General features: G+C 33.8%; 2 protein-coding genes across 2 annotated transcripts; one reads left to right on the forward strand and one right to left on the reverse strand.

The window, feature by feature from the left end:
* Positions 1-2,858: 2,858 nt before the first annotated feature.
* Positions 2,859-3,744, forward strand: LOC133182495 (uncharacterized). The gene is made up of 2 exons (XM_061317340.1): positions 2,859-2,954; positions 3,060-3,744. The coding sequence occupies exons 1-2, from the start codon at positions 2,859-2,861 to the stop codon at positions 3,675-3,677; spliced, it is 714 nt and encodes a 237-aa protein (XP_061173324.1). The 3' UTR covers positions 3,678-3,744.
* Positions 3,745-3,933: 189 nt separating this feature from the next.
* On the reverse strand, positions 3,934-25,592 carry LOC133182496 (uncharacterized; the record flags this gene model as incomplete). Its single annotated transcript, XM_061317341.1, has 24 exons — positions 3,934-4,053; positions 4,242-4,364; positions 4,632-4,806; positions 5,832-5,937; positions 6,143-6,241; positions 6,935-7,150; positions 7,284-7,380; positions 8,098-8,256; positions 8,345-8,565; positions 9,182-9,281; positions 9,449-9,609; positions 13,945-14,044; positions 14,416-14,589; positions 14,848-14,964; positions 15,045-15,125; positions 15,585-15,674; positions 16,030-16,148; positions 17,447-17,516; positions 18,697-18,759; positions 19,012-19,087; positions 19,254-19,345; positions 22,224-22,308; positions 22,550-22,647; positions 25,377-25,592. Coding segments are annotated over 24 exons (2,952 nt in total), but the record flags the coding sequence as incomplete, so codon positions are not given.
* Positions 25,593-26,165: the final 573 nt, after the last annotated feature.

Below are 26,165 nucleotides of genomic sequence, written 5' to 3' on the forward strand. Positions count from 1 at the left end.
CCACGTTGTGACCATATTGTTGCACGATTTCTGGACCGTGTCCGGCGTCGGCTAGCTGCATTTATCTCAATTATTATCCTCTACTGTTTAATGCCCTGTTCACACGGAGAGTTTAATTCGAATTAAACGTAAGTTACTGCGAATTAAATTTGAACCGCGTTCACACGGAGAATTTAATGCGAATTAGTTTAATTCGAATTAATTTACTGCGCATTAAATTACTTCGCATTTGCTCCGTGTGAACGCTAAGCGAAGCTAATTCGAATTAAATTTTGACGCATGTGTAAGGGCAGAATTAAGTCAAAGACCACATGTCGGTGGTCAGATATAGTAACTTGTGCTATTTTTGAGTGGAAAACCAAAGAAAATTATGTTAATCATTAAAATGTTTACAGACACTATGACATTATGTAAAATGTACCTGCTCTGCACAATGACATGATTTGAAAATGACGTCATAATAGGCTTACAGAATAGCTTTACCGTAGAAATATAATTATAATTCGCATTAGTTTACTTCACATTAGCTCTCGTGTGAACGCATTCTAATTCGCATTAGTTTAATTCGTGCCCTGTTCACACGGAGAGTTTAATTCGTATTATTTACATTTGCAAATATTTTTCTTAGATGAACCTATTGAAAAGAAAATATGTTCAATTCTGTATGAACTTATTAGGGGGTCAGAGGTCATGGCGTGACCGAATCACACAGCGAGATAATATCTTGTCTACATATTTCTGTCACGGTGACACTGGTTTCGGAACTTCTAGTTCTAAGCCGTTAAAGCGATGAAAAAGATAAAATTATTGAAACATATATGTTTTTTTCGTTCAACAAATGATCATTAGTTCTTTCTTCGGTGTGAAGAATGTGTTTAATTAGCCTAAAATCACGCTTACCTTTTTAACCCGAAATTCCTCTGAAGGTATGTAAACTGAAGACGATACCACCGCTTTTGACTTCATATATTTAGAACTCATACAATAAAAGTAAGATTATTCTCAGTAGCGATCATGGTTTTTTTCATTATGAACAGATATTTCCTGAACTGGACTGCTGAACATCAATATAAGTATTCAAATCTTGGAGCAAGGCGAACTCTCACGACCAAACAGCTTCTAGGTCATTGCGCGTCACAACATAGCAATACGGCGGGCCGTTCGTGTAATAAATGCAGTTCTTTTCAGAATTTTCGTCTCAAATGTAAATAAAAGTAATAAACAACAATGTTAAAAAGTTCACTGGGAAATGAACTTGGTTGGTACGTGATCAAATCTTCTGAGAAGCCCTTCGGGCTTCACAGGATTTGATCACGTGACCAACCAAGTTCATTTCCCAGAGAACTTTTTAACATTGTTGTTTATTTCTTAAGTAAATTAATGCGAAGTAAATTGATGCGAATTAAACTAATGCGAATTAAATTGCGTTCACACGACAGCTAATGCGAAGTAAACTAATGCGAATTATAATTTCATTTTTACAACAAGGCTATTCAGTGAGGCTATTATGACGTCATTTACAAATCACGTCATATTGTGCAGTGCAGTGGACCTTTTCACAAAAAATCTTACGACATAATTTTATCTTAAGTGAAAACTTATGATAAAAATCGTTTTCACAAAAATTCTTAAGAAAGTCGTAAGTGCAAAATCTGTCGTAACTTTACGAGAGCCCCAACCCTCTCTGAAGTATTTTAAAATCGATTTTATTGTAAAAATATAACCGCAAAAAACAAAATACACGTTAATTAAACTTTTTAAAGCAATTTCCAATAATATTTTATATTTTTTTCACAATCATTGTCGAAAAATTAAATGAAATACACTACAAAATATTTACGATGTAAGCTTCTCTTAAGATTTTCGTATGACCTACTTTTACGTCAGACTTGTGATTGTGACGTCAGATTTTAAACTTCCTTGCTTCGCAAACGATTGCATTCGATATTTGTTGTCAATAATGTTTGTTATGCTGACATTTGTTGAAAACTAAGTTTTATTTTATTTTCACCCACTTATTTAAGGATTATAAAGCATATTGAAGTCGTTGCTAGGGATGAAGTCTGTCGTAAGTAAAATCTTAAGTTCAATCTGCTACGAATGCGTTCGTGAAACGCACTTAAGATTTGTCGTAAGAAATTCTTAAGTTAAAATCTTGCGCAAAAACTTAAGATTTTTTATGAAAAGGGCAGCAGATCTATACATTTGTCATTGTGTCTGTACACATTTTAGTGAATAAAATAATTTTTTGGTTTCCACTCGAAAATAGTACAAGTACCTATATTTGACCATCGACATGTGGCCTGTGACTTAATTCTGCCCTTACGCATGCGTCAAAATTTAATTCGAATTAGCTTCGCTTAGCGTTCACACGGAGCTAATGCGAAGTAATTTAATGCGCAGTAAACTAATTCGAATTAAAATAATTCGCATTAAATTCTCCGTGTGAACGCGGATCAAATTTAATTCGCAGTAACTTACGTTTAATTCGAATTAAACTCTCCGTGTGAACAGGGCATCGCATTAGTTTACTTCGAATTAATTTACTGCGAATTAAACTCTCCGTGTGAACAGGGCATAAGAACAGCTTCATCAAATGTAGTTTTAACGTTTCCAACAAACGCTTGAAAATCAGTAGAACTAGAACAAACTAAATATATGGATTTGGATGAAATTGGATTTCATAAGTTATTAAAAAATATTTAGATACACTTGGTAAAAAAAGTGGCACGTTTTGATAGGATTTGTCTCGTTCAGGGAAACAAGGTTTTTTTTCACTCTGGCCTCGATGTTGAAATTTTTGGCGTTTATTCTCTACGTCACTTCTTTGTGACGTCATTTTACATTTTATTTTCAAAATGAAGTCTACAAAACTTTTGATATTGGCGACTGGTTTTACCACTGTAGCACTCTTGTGGTTTCTGCACAAAAGGAAATACATTTTGTTTACAAGGGTAAGGTCAGATCATCCATTATGTTTAATAATATAACATTTAAAAGCGTATATACTTTATTCTTTAAAAATATTTATTTTATATATTCTGTTCTATTTTTTGCAGACTTTAATCCCCGAAAGAATTATTCGTTTATTTTGTACTTTCAAAAATGATGAAGATGACGATGATACAAAATTATCTTCTACATCTTTATCTGATGATGACAATGAAGAGGAACTAAGTAATGTTAATTTTGAGGACATGCCACAAACGGACGATGTTGATAATGATGTCGATGACGATAATGGTGACGATTTTGAGGATAAAAATCCAAACGCCACGGAAAATGTTGAAATAATCAACTCTGAAGTTACTTTTGGTATTGAAAACGCTTCCACTTGTGTACTTTCCTCTTCAACTGAGAGTTTTGACCTTAACTGGGGAGACACATCCTCAGGATCTTCTATCAATGGTGAGAGAGTGACCCAGACAATGGAGTCTGGAATCAAAGTAGACACTGACAAACAACAGTTGTCTCTGAATGATCAGCTCTCTTCTCCTGTTGTTCAGACACTTCTTACCAATAGGAAAATAGTACAGACAGAAGACGAAAAACCTCGACGTAAAGACGACTTTCCATTTCTGATGGGCGGATCAGCTGTGTGTGAATATATAGGAAGAGGATATCGACATGTTGTTTCAAACACCGGAGAACTTAATGTCAATAATTCTCCTGTATAAATGTGTGAAATAAATGAATAATAATAATAAAACAAGAACGAAATGAAAAAATCTTATAATTATCTTTAAAAAATTTTTTTTTAAAGAAATGCCACACAGGTACACCTAAATAAACATTCACTTACAGTATGAATGTTGAAAACTATGATCTGCGTTCTTAGAGTTTATTATTCTACCAATTATAAAACTGTGCTTTCCCATTAACAAAAGTAAAAAAAAAAAAGTTTGTGTAAAGTTTCTCAATTCATATCCGTCCTTTGCATTATTTCTCTGATTTTTCCTCCATCATGGCAATAGGATTGACGAAGCTTGTGGGTGTCGATTCCATGTTTGATGTGCTTTTTTCCACCACAGATGGGTCCGTAAACATTGACTCCTGAAATTTAAGTAGAGCTATGACAAAACCAGGGGAAAGATACATACACGTATTAATGTAAATATATTTTCTAACAATCTCCAACCGTGTATACAATGTTTCACGATGACCAAATTCAGGAGATAGTTAAAGCAATTCTAAGCATTCATTATCCATCCTATTCTATGGATTATATCATACTATCATACATTAAGAGGCCCAGTGTCATATAGAGGGTTGTCAAATCCCCGGGATGAATCAAATGTGGGTTGTTCCTCCTGTTCCAGAGCTATAGAACTCGGCATCATTTCCATATCTATCGGCTTCTCATTCTGACAAAAAAATCAAAGTAAATACCCATTACATACAATTTCAAAAAATATTTTTAGATTGATTTTATTGGTGTGTCTTACCCTCCAAACTCTTTCACTTGCTTAAGAACAAAGACATAGGATGTCATATGGATTCTATACGTTATCAGATAATTAATTGCTCGCTCGTATAACAGGCAGGTATATATATTTTGCAAAATTTAACTTTGTCTTTATTTTAAAGTCAAAGTTTTGCCTCACTTTAATATTCGCTGCAAATGAATGTACCTCAAGCGGATTATTTCCATACATTGGGTTGTCAAAGCCCTGAGATGGTCCCACGTTTTCCGGTCCACCAAACCGGAAGCCAAAGGAAGGTGGAACCTCAACACGAGGCTTTCGAAAATTAGGTTTTTTAAAACTGATTTTGTCGAACACTTTAAATCCTAGATCATCAGGGGTACTGCAAAAATAAATAAAGTGATGTACATTTAAAAAACTTTAATTAGTAACAGGAGAGTTTGACAAGCGATCTGGGTGCAGTGTAGGTTGCCTGGTGCATAAATCGGCAGTAACGTACCATGTCGTTTGCTTGGAAATAATATTGGTGATCGTGTTTCTCCTTGCATTAGATCAACATCATTGCAGAAATAGTCACCGAGATAGCCGTTGTATTTAACACAGCTCTTAACATTATTGTATAAGTATTTAATTTACACTGTATATGTTAAACGTTTTACCCTGAATGCCAAAATGAAATACCGGTAATTTGGTCATAATTTTATTCTATCCATAGAATCAAAGGCTTTTTGGAAGTCAACAAAACAACAAAATAATCTTTTCTTAACAGAAAGGTACTTATTTATAAGTGATTGCAAAACAAAACAAAAATAGCATCAATAAGTGAGAATCCCTTTCGCAACCCGAACTGTACATCAGTCAATATTTAAGAAGACTTGTAAATAATCTACCAAAACAGCTTACAAGAGATATATCACGATACTTATTGACGTCGTCTTTGTCCCTCTTTGTAAACATGGATTTATGAAACATTTTGACCAAGAGCAGGGTAAATAATCAGAAATGAAAATATTGTTTGTAAAGTTTATGCAAGAGTGAGAGCAGCTTATATCACGGCATTTCATGAACAATTCTTTAACAATACAATCTTCACTACAACTGTTATTTGTGTTTAACTTCTTGAATGCTGCACATATTTCATCGAAACTAATCTCTGAGTCTAACTCATCGTACACGGCATCCTTCATAAAACATTCTTTTTTCAGGCTTTCGTCAACATTAGAACCAAAAATTTTAAAATGGGTAAAGTACCTTAAACATCTTTTATTACAAGATCATACAGGTGAAGATTTTATCCCCACCCCAACACCCCAACCCCCCAAAATCTTCTTTTTTTCGGCATACCATTTGAATGTTATGAGGTATTAGGCTAAGTAGTTATATATATTGAGAAAATTTCAAATGTACCTCTTTTTCCTTCTATAAATAAAGATGACTGCAAGAGCAACAACCGCCAATATCACCGCCCCGCCCACTACAAGCCCGGCTATTTCTCCCTTTGGCATCGGTTCGGCTGAAAAATAATGGTATACTGAATGAGTATATTTTACGGAATTCTGAATGAATATGATATGATTTCATTGGTTGCAACGTCTCAGATACTCTTGTCTACATTTATGAATGAATTTAAGTTTATTTTTTTTTAATTTCACATTTCACGTGCAAAATTATTTGGGTTGTATTGACCGAGTTTCACTTTTGAACAGCATATTAAATACATTTCTGAGCTCCGGTAGCTGGCCCAGGGGTACCACCGCCAGTTGAAGTATCTGTTATCACGCTCATTATGCTGTATTTAAAACCTCCAGCATTTATATCTGAAAAATAAAAAAATATATATATCTTACAGAAAATCAAAGTACTGAAAGGACCTGTAGCAATCTAAAATGTCGAGTTCGGTAAATACCAAAAATAAACGGACTGGAGTGATTTATCGATAAGGCCGCTCCGTGGTCCACTTATTTTCATAAAAAATAAATTTCATATTCGTTCTGCTTTATGTTAATATCATAATATTATAAATATCAACATTGGGAGATGCAAATTTGCACAAAAAATGTTTTAAAAGAATCCCGGAAACCAAAATGTTCGAGACAATTCCAAGAAACCAAAGATAGAAAACGTATAGAAATACTTGACTACCTTACAAAAAAAAAAGAAGGGGAAAAAAATACAAATGTTGTCTAAATGCTATCCTCAATGATGATAGTTAGCTGAAGTCCTTATAAATTTCTGTTACTATTTAACTGATTACATTCTTTTTAGTTCTTTGTATTCTATTTACACCACCTAGAGTGTAATTTGTGTTGCACCTCTTTTTCGGATGCATAGTAATATTTTTTTTTAATTATTCCTGTCTAAAGTGCCTTATCATATAAACTATTTTATATACAAGTGAGACGTTACAAAAATAGAGCTTTACACAAAATATATTAAACACCCAAGCATTGGGGAGGGTATTGCAAATACCTGACGGATCAAGGATATTTTACTGACATCATTTACCATACCATTCTGTATCTCTGTGTTGATTTCTTGTGCTAGCTGAGATGCCTTCACCCCGTCATTATCCATCAGAACCATCTGAACGCCACCTTCGTAAACTTTGGAGGTGATAATTTTAATGTCTGTATATTCGGGCTTTCTGTCGATAACGTTTCTATGAAGACCATTTACCAGGGTAGTGAACCGGAAGCCAGTACCATATTTCATGACTACAACTCCACCTAAAAAAGGACAACCGGGGAAGATGACGACAACGACTATGATGATACAAATAATTTTTATGCATATTTTTATAGAGCATTTTTTTTTTTTTTACGAATCGCAGGAAAAGGAGAAGAAAATCTAATGACGTACCACACATGTCGCAACAATTTCCTAGTGGCCTTAATGGTGTTCGGCATTGAGCTTTGGAGCATCTCTTTTGTTGTATTGCACAAATCCGATTCAGCATCTATAAAAACACTTTCAGCCATGACTGCTGAAGTAATAATCTGAATAAACCTCAGATTATAGAACTTATATAAAAAATGAAAACAATGTACAGAGAGACGGACATACTTCGGTCAAAATTAATTATTAAAACAACCAGGCAAGCTTCATCAAGTTTTCCTTTTAAATGATATGATATGTTGGTAGAGGTTTTTCCCCGTTTATTTATATCAGACACCTTCTTTACATGTGACAACATATACTGGATGTAATAATTGATCATTGTGCGCTATACAGTAGGCAGGTGACCAGCTAGGGTCACAAGACTATTTATTTGAGGGACTTAAGGTCTATGGTCAGCTTCAACCTCAATATATGTTTACCGGCAGTGTGACTATTTAGTGTCGAATTCGCAATCTGAGATCTAGAGATGGTGGATGGCCACTGAAACATGCTATCTATATCATGGGGGTGAAAAATCAATCTTGAAGACCAAAGTTATCGTGAATTTTTGACAGTGTTATAGAATGATATGTTGATTACCATTTCGCCTTTCTGTCTCAGACTTGCGAAGGAGGTGGTAGGAGACCAGAGAAGCATGCCTTATAATTTGAAATTAAAAGGGTCTATGGTAAAGGTCAAAGTCCCCGAAGTGTTTGTAACAAGTGTTGTTATCATAATATGTAAAGTATCAATGAATTACAATTTAGTTACAAACTTGCCGGGTATTTGATGATACCTCTTTTTGATTGTTCCCGCAGAGGCACCCCGTGGGATCAGTACATGGGCGTCTCTGAATTGTGACGGTTGATCGCTGGCCGTTGTTTGGGGGTGGTGGGAACATTCCTTTTCCTTGGTTAGTAGACAAAAAAGATTGAAAAGTCGTTGACGTGTATGCCTAACAATAAAAAAATCAATATCTATTTCTAACATTCATATTTCATGTAAAAATGGTACACATGTAAGACGCAAAGGAAGATTAATACCTTTCCTGTGATTTTCAGAGTGTTAATTTTGATATTAAGTCCCGTCTCCACATTGACGTAGAAAGAATTACCAGACGGAAAAACAACATCGTCATTCATACATGGCACTTTTTCAGAATCCAGTCGAGGGGTTGTTATACAGTTTCCCGTTTCCGAATCTGTTTCACACCAATTATTAGAATCTAACCAGTCTCTGGGGTAGGTAACATTGAACTCAACATCTAAAAGAAAATAAAAAATGTCAGTGCTTCAAAATTTTGCAAATACATGTAATACTTTAGCTAAGCGCAAGAGTCGAAATTTATCTAGTTACTTAAAATAAGTGTGTAGTAAATGTACTTGTATTTTTTAAAGAAAAAAACTGATGATAAATTAAACCATATTTATGCTCTGAACGTGAAATAGTGAGCACAAGTAAAGTGTTTATGAATATGATGAAAGTCTTCTATGAATGGTAAATGAAATAGATAAAATTAATTTTTGTTATTTTTTTAAAATTTCATATTTATTTTATTCTATATCATATTCATTATTTATTTTTTTTCCATTGCTGAATAGTAAATGAAAAGTATCTATTTAATATTAATTTGTCATTTTTTAAAAACATTTACATGTATTTTATTTATTCATTTTTAATCTATTTAAATGATTTGATAATAAATTAATAATATTTTAACTAATTAATAATGTTTTAATGGCAGTTCTATTTAACTACATATCAAAGACATTTGAAAATAAATGTAAAGTACATGTAAGGTACGTCATGTATTAAATTGGAAACATGCATGTACAATGACAGTTACAACATAAAAAATAAACAAAAATACCGATCTTTACCCGAAGTGTAGGGCGTACAACTGGCGCTGTGATCTGGTTGTTCAGTAAATCCTAGAACAGCATTTGATCCAAACACTACCTCGCCGTCCATAGGCATCACCTGAACGGAAACGGGAATATATCTACTACCACTAATTGGACGTTTTAAATTTATTTTAGCATTAGAAATTTTACTACAAATGTCAATTCAATTAAAAGTCGCAGAGTATACAACTCTTCCATTTTAGCATAAATATTGGTTGATTTTATAATTTACAATTAATTAACCAGTTGTTTGACTGTGGTGTTCACTTGTAGGAACACTGCGGCGCTCTCCTCCTGTATGACCGCCACATCGTTACCACAGGGAGGACGACCAGCGTTCCAGTTAGCGGGGTTCCCAAAGTTTGTATTGGATAACCATCTCTTGTAAACACATTCACCTAAACCTTTAAATCAAAATACTTACTACTATAAAGAAAATAAATTAAAGTTCTATCTAATTATTTATAACAATATTTTGGTAATTTAAAAATAGGGAAAAAGTATAACCCACCCACCCTCACCCCCTTCAACAAACTTAGCACATGAGATCATGATCTTGTAATTTGTGATACATGTACATGTATGTGGTTACTTTCAAGAAATTCAACTCACCGAAACAGAGAAACAAAACTACCCAGCGGGCCATGAGTCCTCCCGATGCTTTCTATGTGTTGTTCCTGAACGTAAGCTTTAGTATATTCTACTTATCATTTGTGCCATGCGGATCTTACTCTTGAATACTAATAAACTCCGATTTAATGCCCATCTACATCATTATCCCAGGAGATGATAACACTTGTCGGCACGTTTTATTACCCTTATCATCTCATTTAACTTAAAAACAAAATAAATTAATAATGCAAAGGACCTAGATACGACTGTAAGGTAAAGATAGTATTATAGGATCTTCTAAATAATTTTTCTATACTTTGTTTCCACAAACAACATTATACAAAAAAGACGTTCTCTCTCTCTCTATACAAAAAAGACTCTCTCTCTCTCTCTCTCTCTCTCTCTCTCTCTCTCTATAACAAGTTTTGAATGGACTACATGTAGCTATTTAGCATTTGTAAGATCAATCTACATTCTCGTATCTAGTATTATATATCTTGGACTAGTATTCTTTTCTACGTGTCCATTTATTTCAAAGATAGACTGCCATCTTTAATAATGCCTACTCTCTAAAGGTGTACCAGTAACCAGTTAACTTTGTAGTTGATGGGCGCCACAGTCCCCAAACATCTGAGTTTGCAGATTAAAATTTCAATTTCAAAAGAGTAATTTTATCATATGAACATGTCGCTTTACAATGCAATGTGATTCTAAAGAAGAGGAGGGTGTTCTAACAGAAATTATGGATACGCAAAATAAACCTTATAAAAATTTCTCGCCAAAAACCTGTATACTAATTTCACAATGAAGGAGTCTGTCTACTATTGCTTAACAGTGCTTAATTTTGCATGTTAAGTGCTTGAAAATTTTTACGGAGCTTGAATTCTTATCTTGACCTGCTAAAAGCAATATTTTTAAAAAAAAGAGAAAGAAAAAATTGTGTTGATTAACCTTTTTATAGCATTACCAATATTAGAAAAAATATTGGGAAAGAAAATAAATGAGATGATAAATGAGCTTAAGAAATCAAGAAAATTCAATCTAATTTTGTGTCGATTTTTTTTATTTGCATGATTGTATTGTCCAAAAGTGCTAAAAATGGCCTTAAAAATGCTGGAAACATGCTTAAAAAAAGAACTTTGTATACTTTACATGTACTTTAGAAAACATTTAAAGCTAATTTTCAGTTGATTTTGCCAGTATACTAGTATACTACGCATTAGATAAGCTACGGCTGTGCTCTTTTAAAAATACCCGATGATCCTTTTAAGACCACCTGGCTGAGCTGATGCTCAAGTGAGCTTTTCTGATCACATTTTTCCCGGTGTCAGTCTGTAAATATTTTACATTTTCGACTTCTCAGGAACCACTGGGCCAATTTCAACCAAACATGCCACAAAGCATCCTAGGATAAATGGAATTTAACTTGGTTCAAATGAAGGGCCACACCATATTCAAGGGGAGAAAATAAAGAATTATTGAAAAATTTATTGGCATCTTTCAAAAGTCTTCTCAACAACAACTGGGCCAGAAAAGATGAAACTTATTAGAAAGATTCAAAACATAGTGTAGATTCAAGTTGTTCAAATCATGACCCCCGGGGGTAGGGTTGGACCACAATGGACGAACACAGTAAATTTTAGATTTTGTTATACATGTTTAGGAAAAATCTTTAAAACCTTCTTCTAAAACAAAGCAGAGTCATTATTGTAGTCATATTTATATGAAAGCATCCTCAGGTGGTGTAGCTTCAAGTGTGTTCACATCATGGCCCCTGGGGTTAGGGCGGGACCACAATGGGCGATCAATATATTACATAGAAGTATATAGGAAAACATTTTTAAAGTCTTCTTTTCAAGACCAACAAATCCATGATTAGTCATATTTACATGGAAGCATCCTTAGGTTGTGAAGATTCAAATTTGTTCAAAATCATGACCCCCAGGGGTGTGTTGGGGCCACAACATGTTATCAAAGTTTTACATAGGAATAGATGAGGGGAAAATCTGCTGTTGAAGGCTATTGATACTCAGGTGAGCATTGTGGCTCATGGACCTTTGGTATATTGTTCTTATAGGTTGTACGCTCTAAACTGAAATTGCTTTATACGGGTCTTTTTGAAAACGTCATAATAAATATTCTCACAAGCTTATATTTTTTTTAAAAACAAGAGATGTTTGTGAAACACTTATCCCCCCCCCCACCCCAAATAATTGGAATTTTTGTAAGTCCAAGAGGCATAACTCTGTCAAAAATTGCTCGATCGTACCCTAGATATTTTTATGATAAATCTGTATACCAAATTTCATTTCAGTATGTGCAACCTCTGCAAAGAAAATGAACGGAAACTGCAAATAATTGGAATTTTTCAAAATCCAAGGGGCATAACTCTGTCAATAATTGCCCGATCGTACCCAAAACAGAAGTTGACCTTGATATTTTTATGATAAATCTCTATACCAAATTTCATTTCAGTATACGCAACCTCTGCAAAGAAAATGAACGGAAAATTTTTCAAATTCCAAGGGGCATAACTCTGTCAAAAATTGCTCCATCGTACCAAAAATACAACTTGATCTAGATATTCTTATGATAAATATGTATACCAAATTTCATTTCAGTATGTGCAACCTCTGCGAAGAAGATGAACGGAAACTGTTGGTGGACCGACAGACAGACCGAAAGACCGAAGCAAAGCAATATGCCCTCCCTTCTTCAAAGGGGGGCATAAAAAGATATTTGAGCTAGCGCTGTAGCCATCTTAAAACACAGAAGTAGATATCTGAACCATTGGATTAATTTGCTGAATCGATTAATTTTTAATAGGAAGGCACAGTCGAGCACTTCGGGGGAGGGGGGGGGGGGGAGGGGGTCTCACTTCAGAATTGTGAATAAGAGTTGGCTTCACAATGGCAATGGCATAACTCATTAACTGTGTTTTAAATATTCTGTAGTTTACTGTAATTTCAATTTTAAGGTGAAAAGTAAGAGATCAGTAGAACCAATGAGCACATAGTTTAAAATACTACAGTATAGTATTGTTTTATAGCACTATTATTTCCGCCCTTTCCGGCAAGCTTGGAAAACATATCCGAAATTGTGGCTTTTCCGAGCTAATGCGGAAAGATAAGAAAACCTAGGTACATGTATTATTATATATGATTTAGAAATAACTGATCTCTACGTATACAGCCTTGGCATAATAAGACCGAAGTTATTGCAGAATAAGACCGAAGTTATTGCAGGTTACACAAACAAAACACGAAACTTCAGATTACGTGTATTTTCAGATGATAAAACGAAATTGACATGGTACAGTTTATGTACAGTAGTATTCCCAGAATGCCCTACCGTGAAGTCGAGCATGCGTCTTGTAAAGAGTGTCATCTTAGTCTTTATAGACTTATATTCATACAATATAATGATCTGTTCATTTTATGCTTTGCTATCGCAGATCCCACTTTTTGTAAAGGCCTTTAAAATTCTGTAAATTGTTTTGCTGAAGGAGGGGGGTCATCCATCTTGAAAGCCCCCTTCCCTTCCCTGCACATAAATGAAGGGGCAAACTACACCACTAAATGCATGCATGTAAAAAATACCCTTACTTCTACAAATAAAATGTTTGAACTAATTCAACATGTTCAATTGTGCTTTTTTATGATGGTCAGTATAGTATGTTTATAAGTTCAGATTACTTTTTTCATTACCATCCATGTTTCAATACTCTAGATCTATAAAAACAAACAAAACTGCTCTTCCTTTTAAATATTTATTTCACTTGAAAAGGTTCACAACTATATAAAATGTATGTAACAAATCAACAATCATTAAATAACCGGTAATATTCAGTCAGCACTCACTAAAAATTGCACTTTATACTGTAAATACATGTACTAGTACTGAGGGAAAATAACAACCATCACTTAAACTTAGACAACAATAAAGCAGTAATAAATGGTTTGGTCTATAGTCTGTAAGTTAAAAATATGTCACACTGATGAAAAACATACTTTTCTTTTATTATCACAGATGCTTTAGTCACAAGTTACATGTATGATATATGGTACATTTTTTGATTAGCACATTTTTGTGGACTGGAATGTATGAATATTCAGCTCGTTATTGGCTGCATCCTTTGGTAATGGCTTCTAGAATGGTGTCTGTTGGCACACTCTCCTCACACAGGTTAACAAAGGCATACAGGTGTTTGAAAGCATATCCAAATTGCTAAAATAGGAAAAGAAAAATACACCTTAGACAATCTAATTTTTTCTAATAATAATAACTGCAGAGTGTGCACATCAGATTGAACATGCAATCTCATCAATTCTTGTATACAAATGTTTATAAAGGGCAGAGCCTGGAATTTGTCCATAAAAAAATTCTGATTAATTTTTTTAAAGTCCAATTATGCAAAAAAAAAAAAAATGGGGAAATGGGGGTTGCAAACTTCTGATGGACAAGCCCCTATTCAAATATATTACTCTTTTAACTCTTTTTACCAACTCTGATGGGTCCATATGGGAGGAGGACACGATCATTTTCTTGGGTACTTTACAACTCTGAAAAACCCCTTCTACTGTATAATGTAGACCCACCTCTCTGAGTTCAAGTTGAGGACAGGTGTCAGCCAGATGTTCCACTACTGCCTTATAACACTCATTCCTAAACAAACCCATCCGTGACTTCATGATCCTCTCCACCTGTTTGTTGTTATTGTTTGTTGCTATGGAAACAATCTTCTGTATAAGGGGTGCAACTTTTTCTCGTCTCTATAGAAATTATAATTTATGCCTTACAATTATCTTGCAATCAACATGGAAGCATTAAGAGATTAGAATAAAGTGCTGTTTTCCAGATCGCCTGTAAACAGATTTTGTAAGATGAAAGCAGAACCATTACTATGATTAACAGATAGAGAGGCATCGTCACAAGCCATGGGTTTTGTGTCCATTCTGTTTCCACAAACAAACCTGTGGCTTGCGACCATGATAGAGAGGAGGTCACATAGTTTGTCTCCATCCACTTACTATGGATTCTTGTGCTATTTTTTCAGAGTAGTATTTTCTCTCTTCAGCTGTTGTTGCCAATTTGAACAAGTTCATATTGATATGCAGATCAACATCTTCTGAAGGCACTGCTCCAACCTTAAAGAAACATATTTTGTAAATGTGTGTTTCATTAGCAAACATCCAAAATAGACATTCTTTGTTCATTTTTGACCTACATTTGGGTCAGGAATTGGTGAAACTACTTGACTGGACTGGCCTGATCCCTGAAATTCTGCCACCATCAAAGAGTCCATTTTCTGAAAGAGCACGGAGGGATCATTACATCAATGGATTAAACATCACAAATACTGAATGTGTTGCTTTGATTGCCCTATGACATGATTATTTCTTGTGAATGTATTTTCTAAATTAAGTCCATTTTTGCTCCATTTTGATTTTTTTTCCTCCAGTCATTATTTTTTAAACTATCCATAAAAATGTGAGCTCTGAGTGAGCATCATTCAGTTGAGCTTTGCAATCAACTGAACTAGGAGCAGTACACACCCTTTATCATTCTGCTCTATGTACATGTACCTGGTATTTTATGTATCAATCAGGACACTGTGACCTAAATTTGTAAACCATTTATAAAGTGTTGTTTGTGGTTTATTTATGTGATTTCTACACTGTATCAGTATTTACCAAAATCATCTGATCTGTTATCTTTACCTTCCTAAATGTGTACATCGAATATATAACTAAGAAATAAATATTACCAGGTCTCCATATTGACAGACTGTACTAGTGTTAGTTTCCTTCTTGACAATCTTGAACTGCTTTTCAATTGTCTCTGTGTTTAGATTTTCCTGTCAAAAAAAAAAAGAATAGAAAATTAACAAGCCAATGGTGAAGTATTTTTCTAAGTTCTAATCTTGAAGCTGACAATACATATACATGTAGGTACGAGCTTGACCTATATCTAACAGAAAGCTTTGAGGAAATTTGAAGACTACATGTATACATTCTCCTATTATTCCTGAAGTTGAATAGTTTAAAAGTTATGACTATGATTACATTTGCAGATAAAAAATAAACACACAAACATAAAAGCCAAATCACCTTAATCTTTGAACTCTTGAAAATGAATAATTATGTAGACAACTGTATGCCTCACAAACTTTAAACATTTACACAAAAACTGTGAACAGAGAGTAAACAGACCTTATCAGAGTCTTCCATCCACTTAACACTAAAAACATCCCCCAAAAAGGTCTTCCTTATCTTATCAAAGTAACAGGCATAGGATGAAGTGGTGGCATTAGAGGCTGTCACAGCCAGGACTGTAAATAACAACCAATATTTACATTTGCAAATGTCTTTCCTTATATGACAATATGAATTAAATTGACATTAAATTTTCAATGACATGCAGTTGGTCATGTGATCAGACTTTGTTGCATATAGGAAGCAAACCATGCGAGCCATTTGGAAAGTTCTGACTGTGACGTCACATGACGTCGTAGGTACGTTATGTTGCATTTTCATAACAGAGTCTAAATAGAGCGGTTTTTTTTGTAACACGAATAAAAGTATAAAATATAAATATAAGAAATATAATATCATTTTTTAGAGTCCCATTGGGATAAGACATGAAGTTGGTACGTGATCAAATCTACTATAACACCCTTCGGGCGTTATAGGGTTTGATCAAGTGACCAACTTCATGTCATATCCCAATGAAACTCTAAAAATGATATCTTATTTCTTAAATACATCACATAGAATGACAGGAAAGTTAGCAATGAATGGAAGCAAGAGGAAGAACCAACAGAAGGAAAGAAATAAATGAAAAAGAGCAACAAAATGGAGGAGAGAGAGAGATACATGTAGGCGAGCAGGCCAGAGATCAACAGAGAGAGAGATACATAGGTGAGTAGGCCATAGAGATCAAAAGAGAGATACATGTAGGTGAGTAGGCCAGAGATCAATAGAGAGAGAGAATACATTGGTGAGTAGGCCAGAGAGATCAATAGAGAGAGATACATGTGGGTGAGTAGGTCAAAGAGATCAACAGAGAGAGAGATACATAGGTGAGTAGGCCATAGAGATCAAAAGAGAGATACATGTAGGTGAGTAGGCCAGAGATCAATAGAGAGAGAGAATACATTCGTGAGTAGGCCAGAGAGATCAATAGAGAGAGATACATGTAGGTGAGTAGGTCAAAGAGATCAAGAGAGAGAGGGATATGTAGATGAGTAGGCCAGAGAGATCAATAGAGAGAGAGATACATTGGTGAGTAGGTCAGAGAGATCAATAGAGAGAGATACATGTAGATGAGTAGGTCAAAGAGATCAAGAGAGAGAGATACATAGATGAGTAGGCCAGAGAGATCAATAGAGAGAGAGAGACATGTAGGTGAGTAGGCCAGAGAGATCAACATAGAGAGAGATACATAGGTGAGTAGGCTACAGAGATCAATAGAGAGATACATGTAGGTGAGTAGGCCAAAGAGAAAGAGCATTTTTGAGATGTATTCCAACATTAATTTCATAAATTCAGCTCAAATTACAGGTATACAGCTGCCAAGTACTTAAAAAAATTCTACAAAATGATTGTCAAAAATGTCAAGGTCACTTACTGTTTTTATTTTTAGGCAGTAGATACTGGAACATAGACCCAGATTCACAGGCTTCCAGATAAAACAGCAGCTGAAAGCAATTATAAAATGCATGCAAAGCAGGTTATATAATTTTGTAATAGATAACATCAATACTGTGAAATCTTTCTTTTGCAACATATTAGTTTGCATCATTGCAAGCCACAGGTTTTATGTCCATTCTATTTCCACAAACCATGGATCACAGTGGCTGTCTACTGCAAAATTCTATTGTTCTTGCAAATGAATCGCTGAGTATTTATTAAGTGACGCCAGATATTTCTTGACCACTGGAATCATTCTGTTGCAATTTTGGGTACGTTTACATGGCAGCACCCTTAATGAAAATGCAATAGATCCTGAAGAAGAGGCAAGTAAAATATATTCTTAAATACTTATAAAGCTTAACATTAAAAGACAAGGGTTTTGAATGTGGATGTTTTGTGAATATGCTGAATAGCATCAGTCCTTCAGACAAGGAAATTCAAACTGAACTTGATGTACAGTTCATGGTAATGGTTACATCCAAATACACAGACCGATCAAATTCATAGGACAAAAGGTTTCTTACTTGAAGTGTCAGATCATAATCCCACTGGTTGAATGCCAGTCATTAATCTTTATGAGAATGAGAGAATTTTGTAGTCGACAGCCATGCATGATGACTTTGTGGAAATAAAATAGATGCAAAAATGTGGCTTGCCACAATGATTAACTTGTAGAGATTCAATTTTGTGGTTGGTAAACAAACATGATCGTCTGAAATTTTAATAGTTTGGGGAGGAGAGGAATTATTGGGTCATCTTATCTCAGGAAAACAGCAAAAATTACCCCCCCCCTCCCCCGAATGAAAATTTGTTATTATTTCCCAATTATAAAAGGTTTAAACAGGAATCACTTTCACCTTTGCAGAACAGACATTGAAGAAAATCTAATTTATCTACTACATGTAAATGTATATCTTATTTTACAGCCCCCTTTTTCTTTAACCTTAAATTTTTGCCAAAAATCCCCACTCTTTGTGATCAGTTTTGTGCAGTTTTACTTGTAAATAATATAATAAATAATTATTTTCTTCATGACAAATGCTATCACAATGTAAATATATGTCTTTTTAGAAAACCAGGGTCATTAAAGCCAGATCCAATAACCCAGGACAAGGCAAGCGGTATATCTAGTACTCACAACTGTCCCAGATTTTTTATTGATATCTTTATTATCCTTTAACGTACCTTGGCAAACTTTTTCTCTTTATGCATGTTATCTAGGGCTTCTATAAGATCCATGGCATGAAGCTACAAGTTATAGACATTAAAATAATAACTTTTTAATTACACATACTATTTACGGGTAGTTGCTCTCTTTTCTGTATAAGATGTGACAAATAACTGATTTTAAAACATAGTTTATCTCTCCTCTTGTCTGACTTAGCATCTGAATTTACAAAATTAAAATGTTCTAGAATACTTAAAAACTTCAATTATTACAATACATTTATGATCGAAAATAAGAAAACAAGTAAGTCTGTTATGAAGAAATGCACTTACAAATTTTCTTCCAAATGCAATAATACCAGGCCCACCGTGGTCTACAAAGTTGACAAAGACATTGTCTTTGGGTCCACTACAACATCAGAATCAATTATATAAATTAGCATATTAAATCTTTAAACATTCAATTCTAAAATTGAAAAACATACTATTCTTATCCTATTACACTAATCCCTGTGTACCGGTGTATGTTTGATAGAAACATGGTCAAAATTCCAAAGAAAAAAAACTTTGCTTACCTATCAATAACTTTTCCGGAACCAATACCCATAGCTAGGAGTTCATCCTTCTGTCCTTGCAGAACCTTAAAGAACACATCTGGAACTACTTCCTGAAAGAAGTGGAAATTTTCATGAAATTTTAGGCATACCAAGATTGAGAAGCCATGGTAGATTAAATTACACATTTTTTAGAGAAAGCAGTTTATGATGATGTTTACATTATACATACATACATGTATACACACAGAAACTTTATTGGTAATATTCAGTGAGAGTTTAATTATACATAAGCTAACTATTTTGTAGATAAGTAACAAAATAAATCAATAATCTGAATCAAAATGAAATATTTTTTTTACTATCAAAATACATGACTGTATGATAATCTTAGAATTGCCTTATACAATCATTACAAAGAAGTTGTATAAATATTTATTACATACTTAGTAATAAATACTAGCATCTATTTGTGTATACAAAATAGATGCCTTTATTTTACGAGAAAAGTATATTTGCAGGGACCTATATACTAGTATATAGGTCCCTTGTACGTTGGCTTTTAAGAGTCGGGCTTGGATGACACAGCAAGTGTTGTCTATATAAAGGGTCGGGTTTGTTCTTCACATTCCTTTCTGCTGAACCTTTCAAAGGTAAAGACGCATATCAAATGTTTGCAAAGAATACATCTAATTTTTGCTTTGTAATTTTAAAAACCCTCCCTCCCACCACCTTTATAAGAATTTTCTGTTTTCTAGTAAGGTAGCATTTTCTGCTGCTTGGTTTTTGCTTTATTTTGCAGTGAAGCAGCTGTGATCTTTACGTCCGAGATGAATACCTTATACCTATACAGAAAATCATCCTGGTACTTTCTAAAGGAAAAGTTGAAGTGAAGAATTTGCCGCATCAAGTCCGTTGCCAGCTAAAACGTTTGTGCGGAACATGAATTCAACTGTCTCTGTGCAGTATGCTAACATAATAGTGTTGCAAACTCGGACCAAATTTACTATCGTTTATAAACTGAATCGGTAGCATACAATCGATTAAAGGATTGATAGTTTGAACTTTAAAGGAAATTGTCGTGGCACTTCCTGAAGGAGAAGTCGTTAGATTGAAGCGTCTGTGCACACCAAGTCAACTGATAACTGAATATTTGTGTGAAACTTGTACTGAACTGTCACCTTGTTGATATGCTATTGCTAGTGTAAACTAAGCTAATAAGCTTACTCTTGGTGACAGTGATATATACTTTAGAGCTGTAATATATAGTACATGTACAAGTTTGAAATATGAAAAAGTTTGATATTTGAAGTTTGAGATGCTTGATCTATGAAGTTTGAAATATTTGATATATATTATGTACAAGATTTGATATGTGAAGTTGATATGATTGATATTTGAAGTTTGAGATATGACTTTGATTTTGAACAGTTTGTATGTTGATTTTGAACAGTTTGTATGTGTGCTGACCCTCCGCGGTAAACCCGGGACGGTTAGAATTTGAAACACACATGGTGTTTGAATTTGGTGGGATTGCCCAGTTGAAATGGCATCCCACAATGTTTGTATTTTCTTGTGCCACGGCCAATACTCGCCACAATAAATAAGTATAAATTCTATACTGAGTTTTCTCTGTATAAATAAAGGATTTTTGCATATGCGATATGCCTGACGTCACAATAGCCGTATCAACCCTGCAGGGCTGTAAAACATACCCTTTTCCTAATCACATCCTATATCAGCCATCAACCAATATCAACCCGAGGGCCTTCGGCCCTTTGGCTGATATTGGTGTCCTGGGCTGATACAGGTTGTGATATGGAAAAGGGTATGTATTATTCTCTATATATACAGAGAGGCAAACCCGAGGCCACCAAGTTTCATAAATATCATCATCAAGTAAGGCTGTGGGTAGATTACAGTGTATATTAAGCTTTATTTACACTGATTGGTTTCTTAAAAGGCTTCCATGTTTTCCATTTAGAATATTAAGGTTCAAGTCACCACTAAAACAACTTTAGTTGATACCTTTTAAACTCAATTGACTGAATTAAGAAGTACACATGTACTACAATCTCAGTAGGGCTATGCAATAATATCGATATTTCGGTGTATTGCGATTCATTGACAAAAAAAAAAAAATACTATTGCGATATGTTTTCTCAGTACTGATATACTAGTAAAATGCTTGGGCTTGGGATTTCTAAAGTAAAATATGAAATTTAAGATGTCAGAAATATTTTCAATCAATCCTATATTTAAACTAAGTGTAATATTAAAAAAAAAGTTTTAAAAGGAGAAATACACTACCAGTATGTGCAGAACGCTGTCTGTGGAACACTAGTTTCACATTTAGACTATGTTGTAAAAGTTTCACATTTGGACTGTATTGTAATAGTTTCACATTTAGACTGTATTGTAATAGTTTCAATTTTAGACTGCATTGTAATGGTTTCACATTTAGACAGTGTTGTAATAGTTATACATTTATTCTGTATTTTAATAGTTTCACATTAAGACTGTGTTGGAGTAGTTTCAAATTTAGATTGTGGTGTAATTTAGACTGTGTTTTAAGAGACTGTGTTGAAATATAGTTTCACATTTAGACTGTATTGTAATGGTTTCACATTTAGACTGTGTTGTAAAAGTTTCACATTTAGACTGTATTGTAATAGTTTCACATTTAGACTGTATTGTATTGGTTTCACATTTAGACTGTTGTATTAGTTTCTCATTTAGACTGTGTTGTAACAGTTTCACATTTAGAATGCATTGTAATTGTTTCACATTTAGACTGTGTTTTAATAATGGAGCAATGTAAAATAATAAGTTTTTGGCTTTTTTCAAATATCACATCATGTGATTTAAGATTAGGAAATTCCACTTGGAATTCATCTGCTAGTAATGGGAGAAAACATCATTCTAGACTGTTACAGAGTAGCTGTAATATGCCCAAAAATTAGCAATCTCCATGTGCAGTATATACTTTACCTCCAACCCAGTGTAGTCTTTGGGGACTCCATGGTAGACATCATCTCCATCGGGTCTGTTGATGATCTTACCAGGAGTAGGGTTTCTGTAATTAATTTATTCTTATTATATTAAAGATGAATCAATTTAATTGACATCATAATTAAATATATAAGTCTTTCAATGGCACATTATTTCTATAAAGCTTTACAAACTGCATACTTTAAAGCATAAAGTTTTGAAAAAAATGTATAAGATGGCTTTGAATTTGTTAGACCAATGACTATTTATCTGCATGAGTACAAACATATTGTCAATTTAATGGATACTATGGGTTTTTTCCTTACTCTTTATTATCTGCTATGTCATCTACCATCATGATAACAATTTGTTCATCAGGAATTCCATGATTTTTCAGAATTTGATATGCATGACATACATCAGACTATAAAAAAAGAATGCATTTAGAGGTGTGTTCATTCTCCAAAAAGGTTATTTTTGTTGATTATATTTACATCTCTCTTAAGCTCTTACAGTGACAGTGTGCTGCGCGCATCTCAATTAATCTTGAACTAAATGAGAACACGAGAAATGGACATTTTTAAGAAAAATGTAGATTGACCAAGTAATTTAAATTGGACTGGGACCAAAGATTACATGCCCTTCTTTTGAAATATTTTCAAAACAAAATAAAGGAATGGCCCCATGGGAGAAGGGGGCAAAGGGAGGTGAGAAGGGGGGAGCAGGGAGACAGAGCTTGAAGAAAGTGTGCATGGGAGGAGAAAAGTAGTAGAGAGCTGGGGAAAAAAGAAAATTGGAAAGGGGAAAGAACGACGAAGTAATGTAGGAGGATAGGTGACAGCTGGGAGGAGGCAATCAATGGTCTCAACTCGAATTCGTCCTTACCTGACACCATAAACCCCTTTGATTATGTTTTTTGAAGTGAAAGCTATTAGGAATTCCTCATACAAATAAGTGTGATAAGGAAATGATTTATGGGGTTTCAAACTTTTCTTCCCAACGTGAAGTGCCCGGACTAATTCATTTCCTTTTTGTTACTTACAGTTAAGTATGTAATAAAGACAAACTTTTTTTTACGTTTATGCCTTAAACTTTCATAACATTTAAATGTTTGATGCATTTTCAAGCATTTTTCTGATATGCTCATAACAGTCTAAGCATATATATATATATATATATATATATATACATATTATATGCATGTACATACTCTTCAACAAACTAGAAATAACCTTTGAAACATTATCATTTGTTGATCAGTTTAAATCATGCATTTATTATGCTCTTGAATCAATTTAGATATTGGACATGTACTTAAAACGATATCACATGCTATTTTATATGGTTCCTTTATTAGCATACAAGATTAACAATAAATATGGGTTTTCATCACATGTTGGAACGATAAGATATTTATTAACCTTGTAACAGGCACTGGGATAGGTTTATCAGAAGTTTTGCATATCTCATGACTCAGATAAAGGATATTACATGTATATGTAGTGTTTGTTCTAAAACTTATCCTGAATACATTAATAATTTTATACATTAACATATATACATTACAGCAATATTTTATAACAACTTTATTATAACTGCATGCAGCTTCTTTCATAAAATGAGTTAAAAAAAAAACAACAGATAAACAAAATTCAATTCTACTGTATTCATTGCACGATTTCAACTGACTGCTGTGAGCTGTGCTAAAATTTCTACTGTCATTCCAAGGCTTTTAGTGCAGATCACTGACCTACTGAGTATACCTCACCCCATCCGCCCTTGCCTTAAATTACATTTTTACTTTGATTTTATATGAAGACTTATGTTTTGTTTTGTAGAAAGGAAGACAAAAGAAGTTATTGAAGAATATATATATTGCCAAACCCCCTAACTCTGTCACTACACTAACTCTGTCACGTTCGGGAAACTCCGCACTGTTTGTAAACGAATGCATTTATGACATCATTTTTTACATGCTGAAAATCTACAATCAATTGCCGAGAAATTATGACAGTCAAGTTCAAGAATGTGTCAAAAATAAATAACAATTACACGTGATCTATTGTACCTATCTGTCCTATCATATTTTATGTGAAATCAGTAAGCACTTTTTCCTTTATGTGCTATTCCATCGATACCTCCGACATTTGCGTCAATATGTTCATTTTTACATGTCAGTCATATTTATGAAGGTCTTTGACAAAGAATTAATTAGACATTGAATATTGAATAATTAGAATATTGAATATGGCTAAAAATATTTTATTTTTCGTCTCAATTTGCCCTAATACGCTACACGTTGGAGATGACATTATTACATATAAAATACGTTATATTAACATTATTTTTTCTGTTGTTGATACTTTTCCTAAAATACAATTCAAAACTATTTTAAATCTTCAAAACTAATTTTCTATGTTTACAAGTTTAAGACAAAGGGATAAAAAAACCAATCTGGAAAAAAATTTATAATCAATTCGTTGTCATATTGTAGAGGGCCCTGGTGACGGAGTTAGGGTTCATTGAACATAATGTACACGGATGTGATATGCGTTCTATTTATAGTAGTTTTGTATAAGCCCAAGAACTGAATTTTTAAAAATTGTTCTGAAAACAATGTTTAAGTTCATTACTATAAGTGTAGCAAACAAGAAACAAATCAAAAAAATAATTGAGAGAGTAACCTGGGGTGTTTTCCACTTATGGTGACGAAGTTTGGGTAGTAGGGGATACAATCAAACTTCATAATCTCTAAACTCGAAGGGACCAAAAAAAAAGATATCTAAGGATTTGAGAAATTGAGGGTAAAATATTATAAGTGGTTGGGACTTCCAAATCACTACGACATATCCATGGTATTCGAGATATCAGTGTTCGAAATACTGAAGTTCAACTGTACATGCATGCAGTTTGTTTGTAATAAGTAAACTACAATGTCAAGTACGTATATATATTAACGCATCTTGTTAATTTTTTATGTACACATAACATATTTGTATAACAAGAACTTGAAATAATAAATTTTAAAAGAAAACAAATCTTTTACTATTTCTTGACTCAACTGAATGAAAATATTACACAGCAAAATATAAGGGGAAATGGAGGGTGAAAAAAGACACAAAGGAAAAAGGAACAAAAATAATCATGCAATACCTGATGTCTGTAATTTCCCCAGCCATTGGAACCTGCCACCAGTAGTGCCCAGTTCTTCCCGCCGTTCTCTAGGGGTGGGAATACTAAGTCATTGGGGATGGACACTGATATCCCCACACAATATGCCAAGATCAGGACTAGCACCTTCATCTTTCTCAACAAGTTATTCAGAAATTGTTCTGTTTTGATTACAGTATCACGTGGTATTCTGTCATGTGCAAATTTTCAGAAATTCCAAAAAGCACGTGATTGGTTCGCATTTAATGCTGCAAGTGGGAAATTATTTACCTTTAAATGCTTATAAAAGTCAGGTAATGAATGTCTACATCATGTACACCTGTCTAACTCTACTATGGAATTACGTATGGTGTAAACAGTAAACACACTACTTTCAGTTTGAGTTGAACTACAGGCGTGGATCCATGTTTTCCGTAGTGTAAACGTCAAGCAGTTTTTAATAAATACTTACATATTCGCATAAAACAGGGACCTATATATAGGTCCCTGCATAAAATTTAAAAAAAAAACAAATTAAAACAAATTAAAAATAACAAGATGTGTTTGTGAAACACTGATGCCCCCGTATGGCAACTTATAGCAAAGGTTAAACTTTCTCAAATGCAAATCAAATATGCTGGTACCCAAAGTAGGTTTTGTCTCGAGGAATATACCTGTGAAATATGAGAGCCCTAGCAGCAACCATTGAATAGATACGGAAAAGGTTAAGGTTTTTCAAAAGTAAGACAAACATCAAGGTCAAATGGTTAAAAAAAAAAACGGTGCCTAAGG

The sequence above is a fragment of the Saccostrea echinata genome, unplaced genomic scaffold (genome assembly GCF_033153115.1).
Source record: "Saccostrea echinata isolate AGI-Se365-2 ecotype Australia unplaced genomic scaffold, CSIRO_AGI_Sech_v1 ptg000009l, whole genome shotgun sequence".
Classification (NCBI taxonomy): domain Eukaryota; kingdom Metazoa; phylum Mollusca; class Bivalvia; order Ostreida; family Ostreidae; genus Saccostrea; species Saccostrea echinata.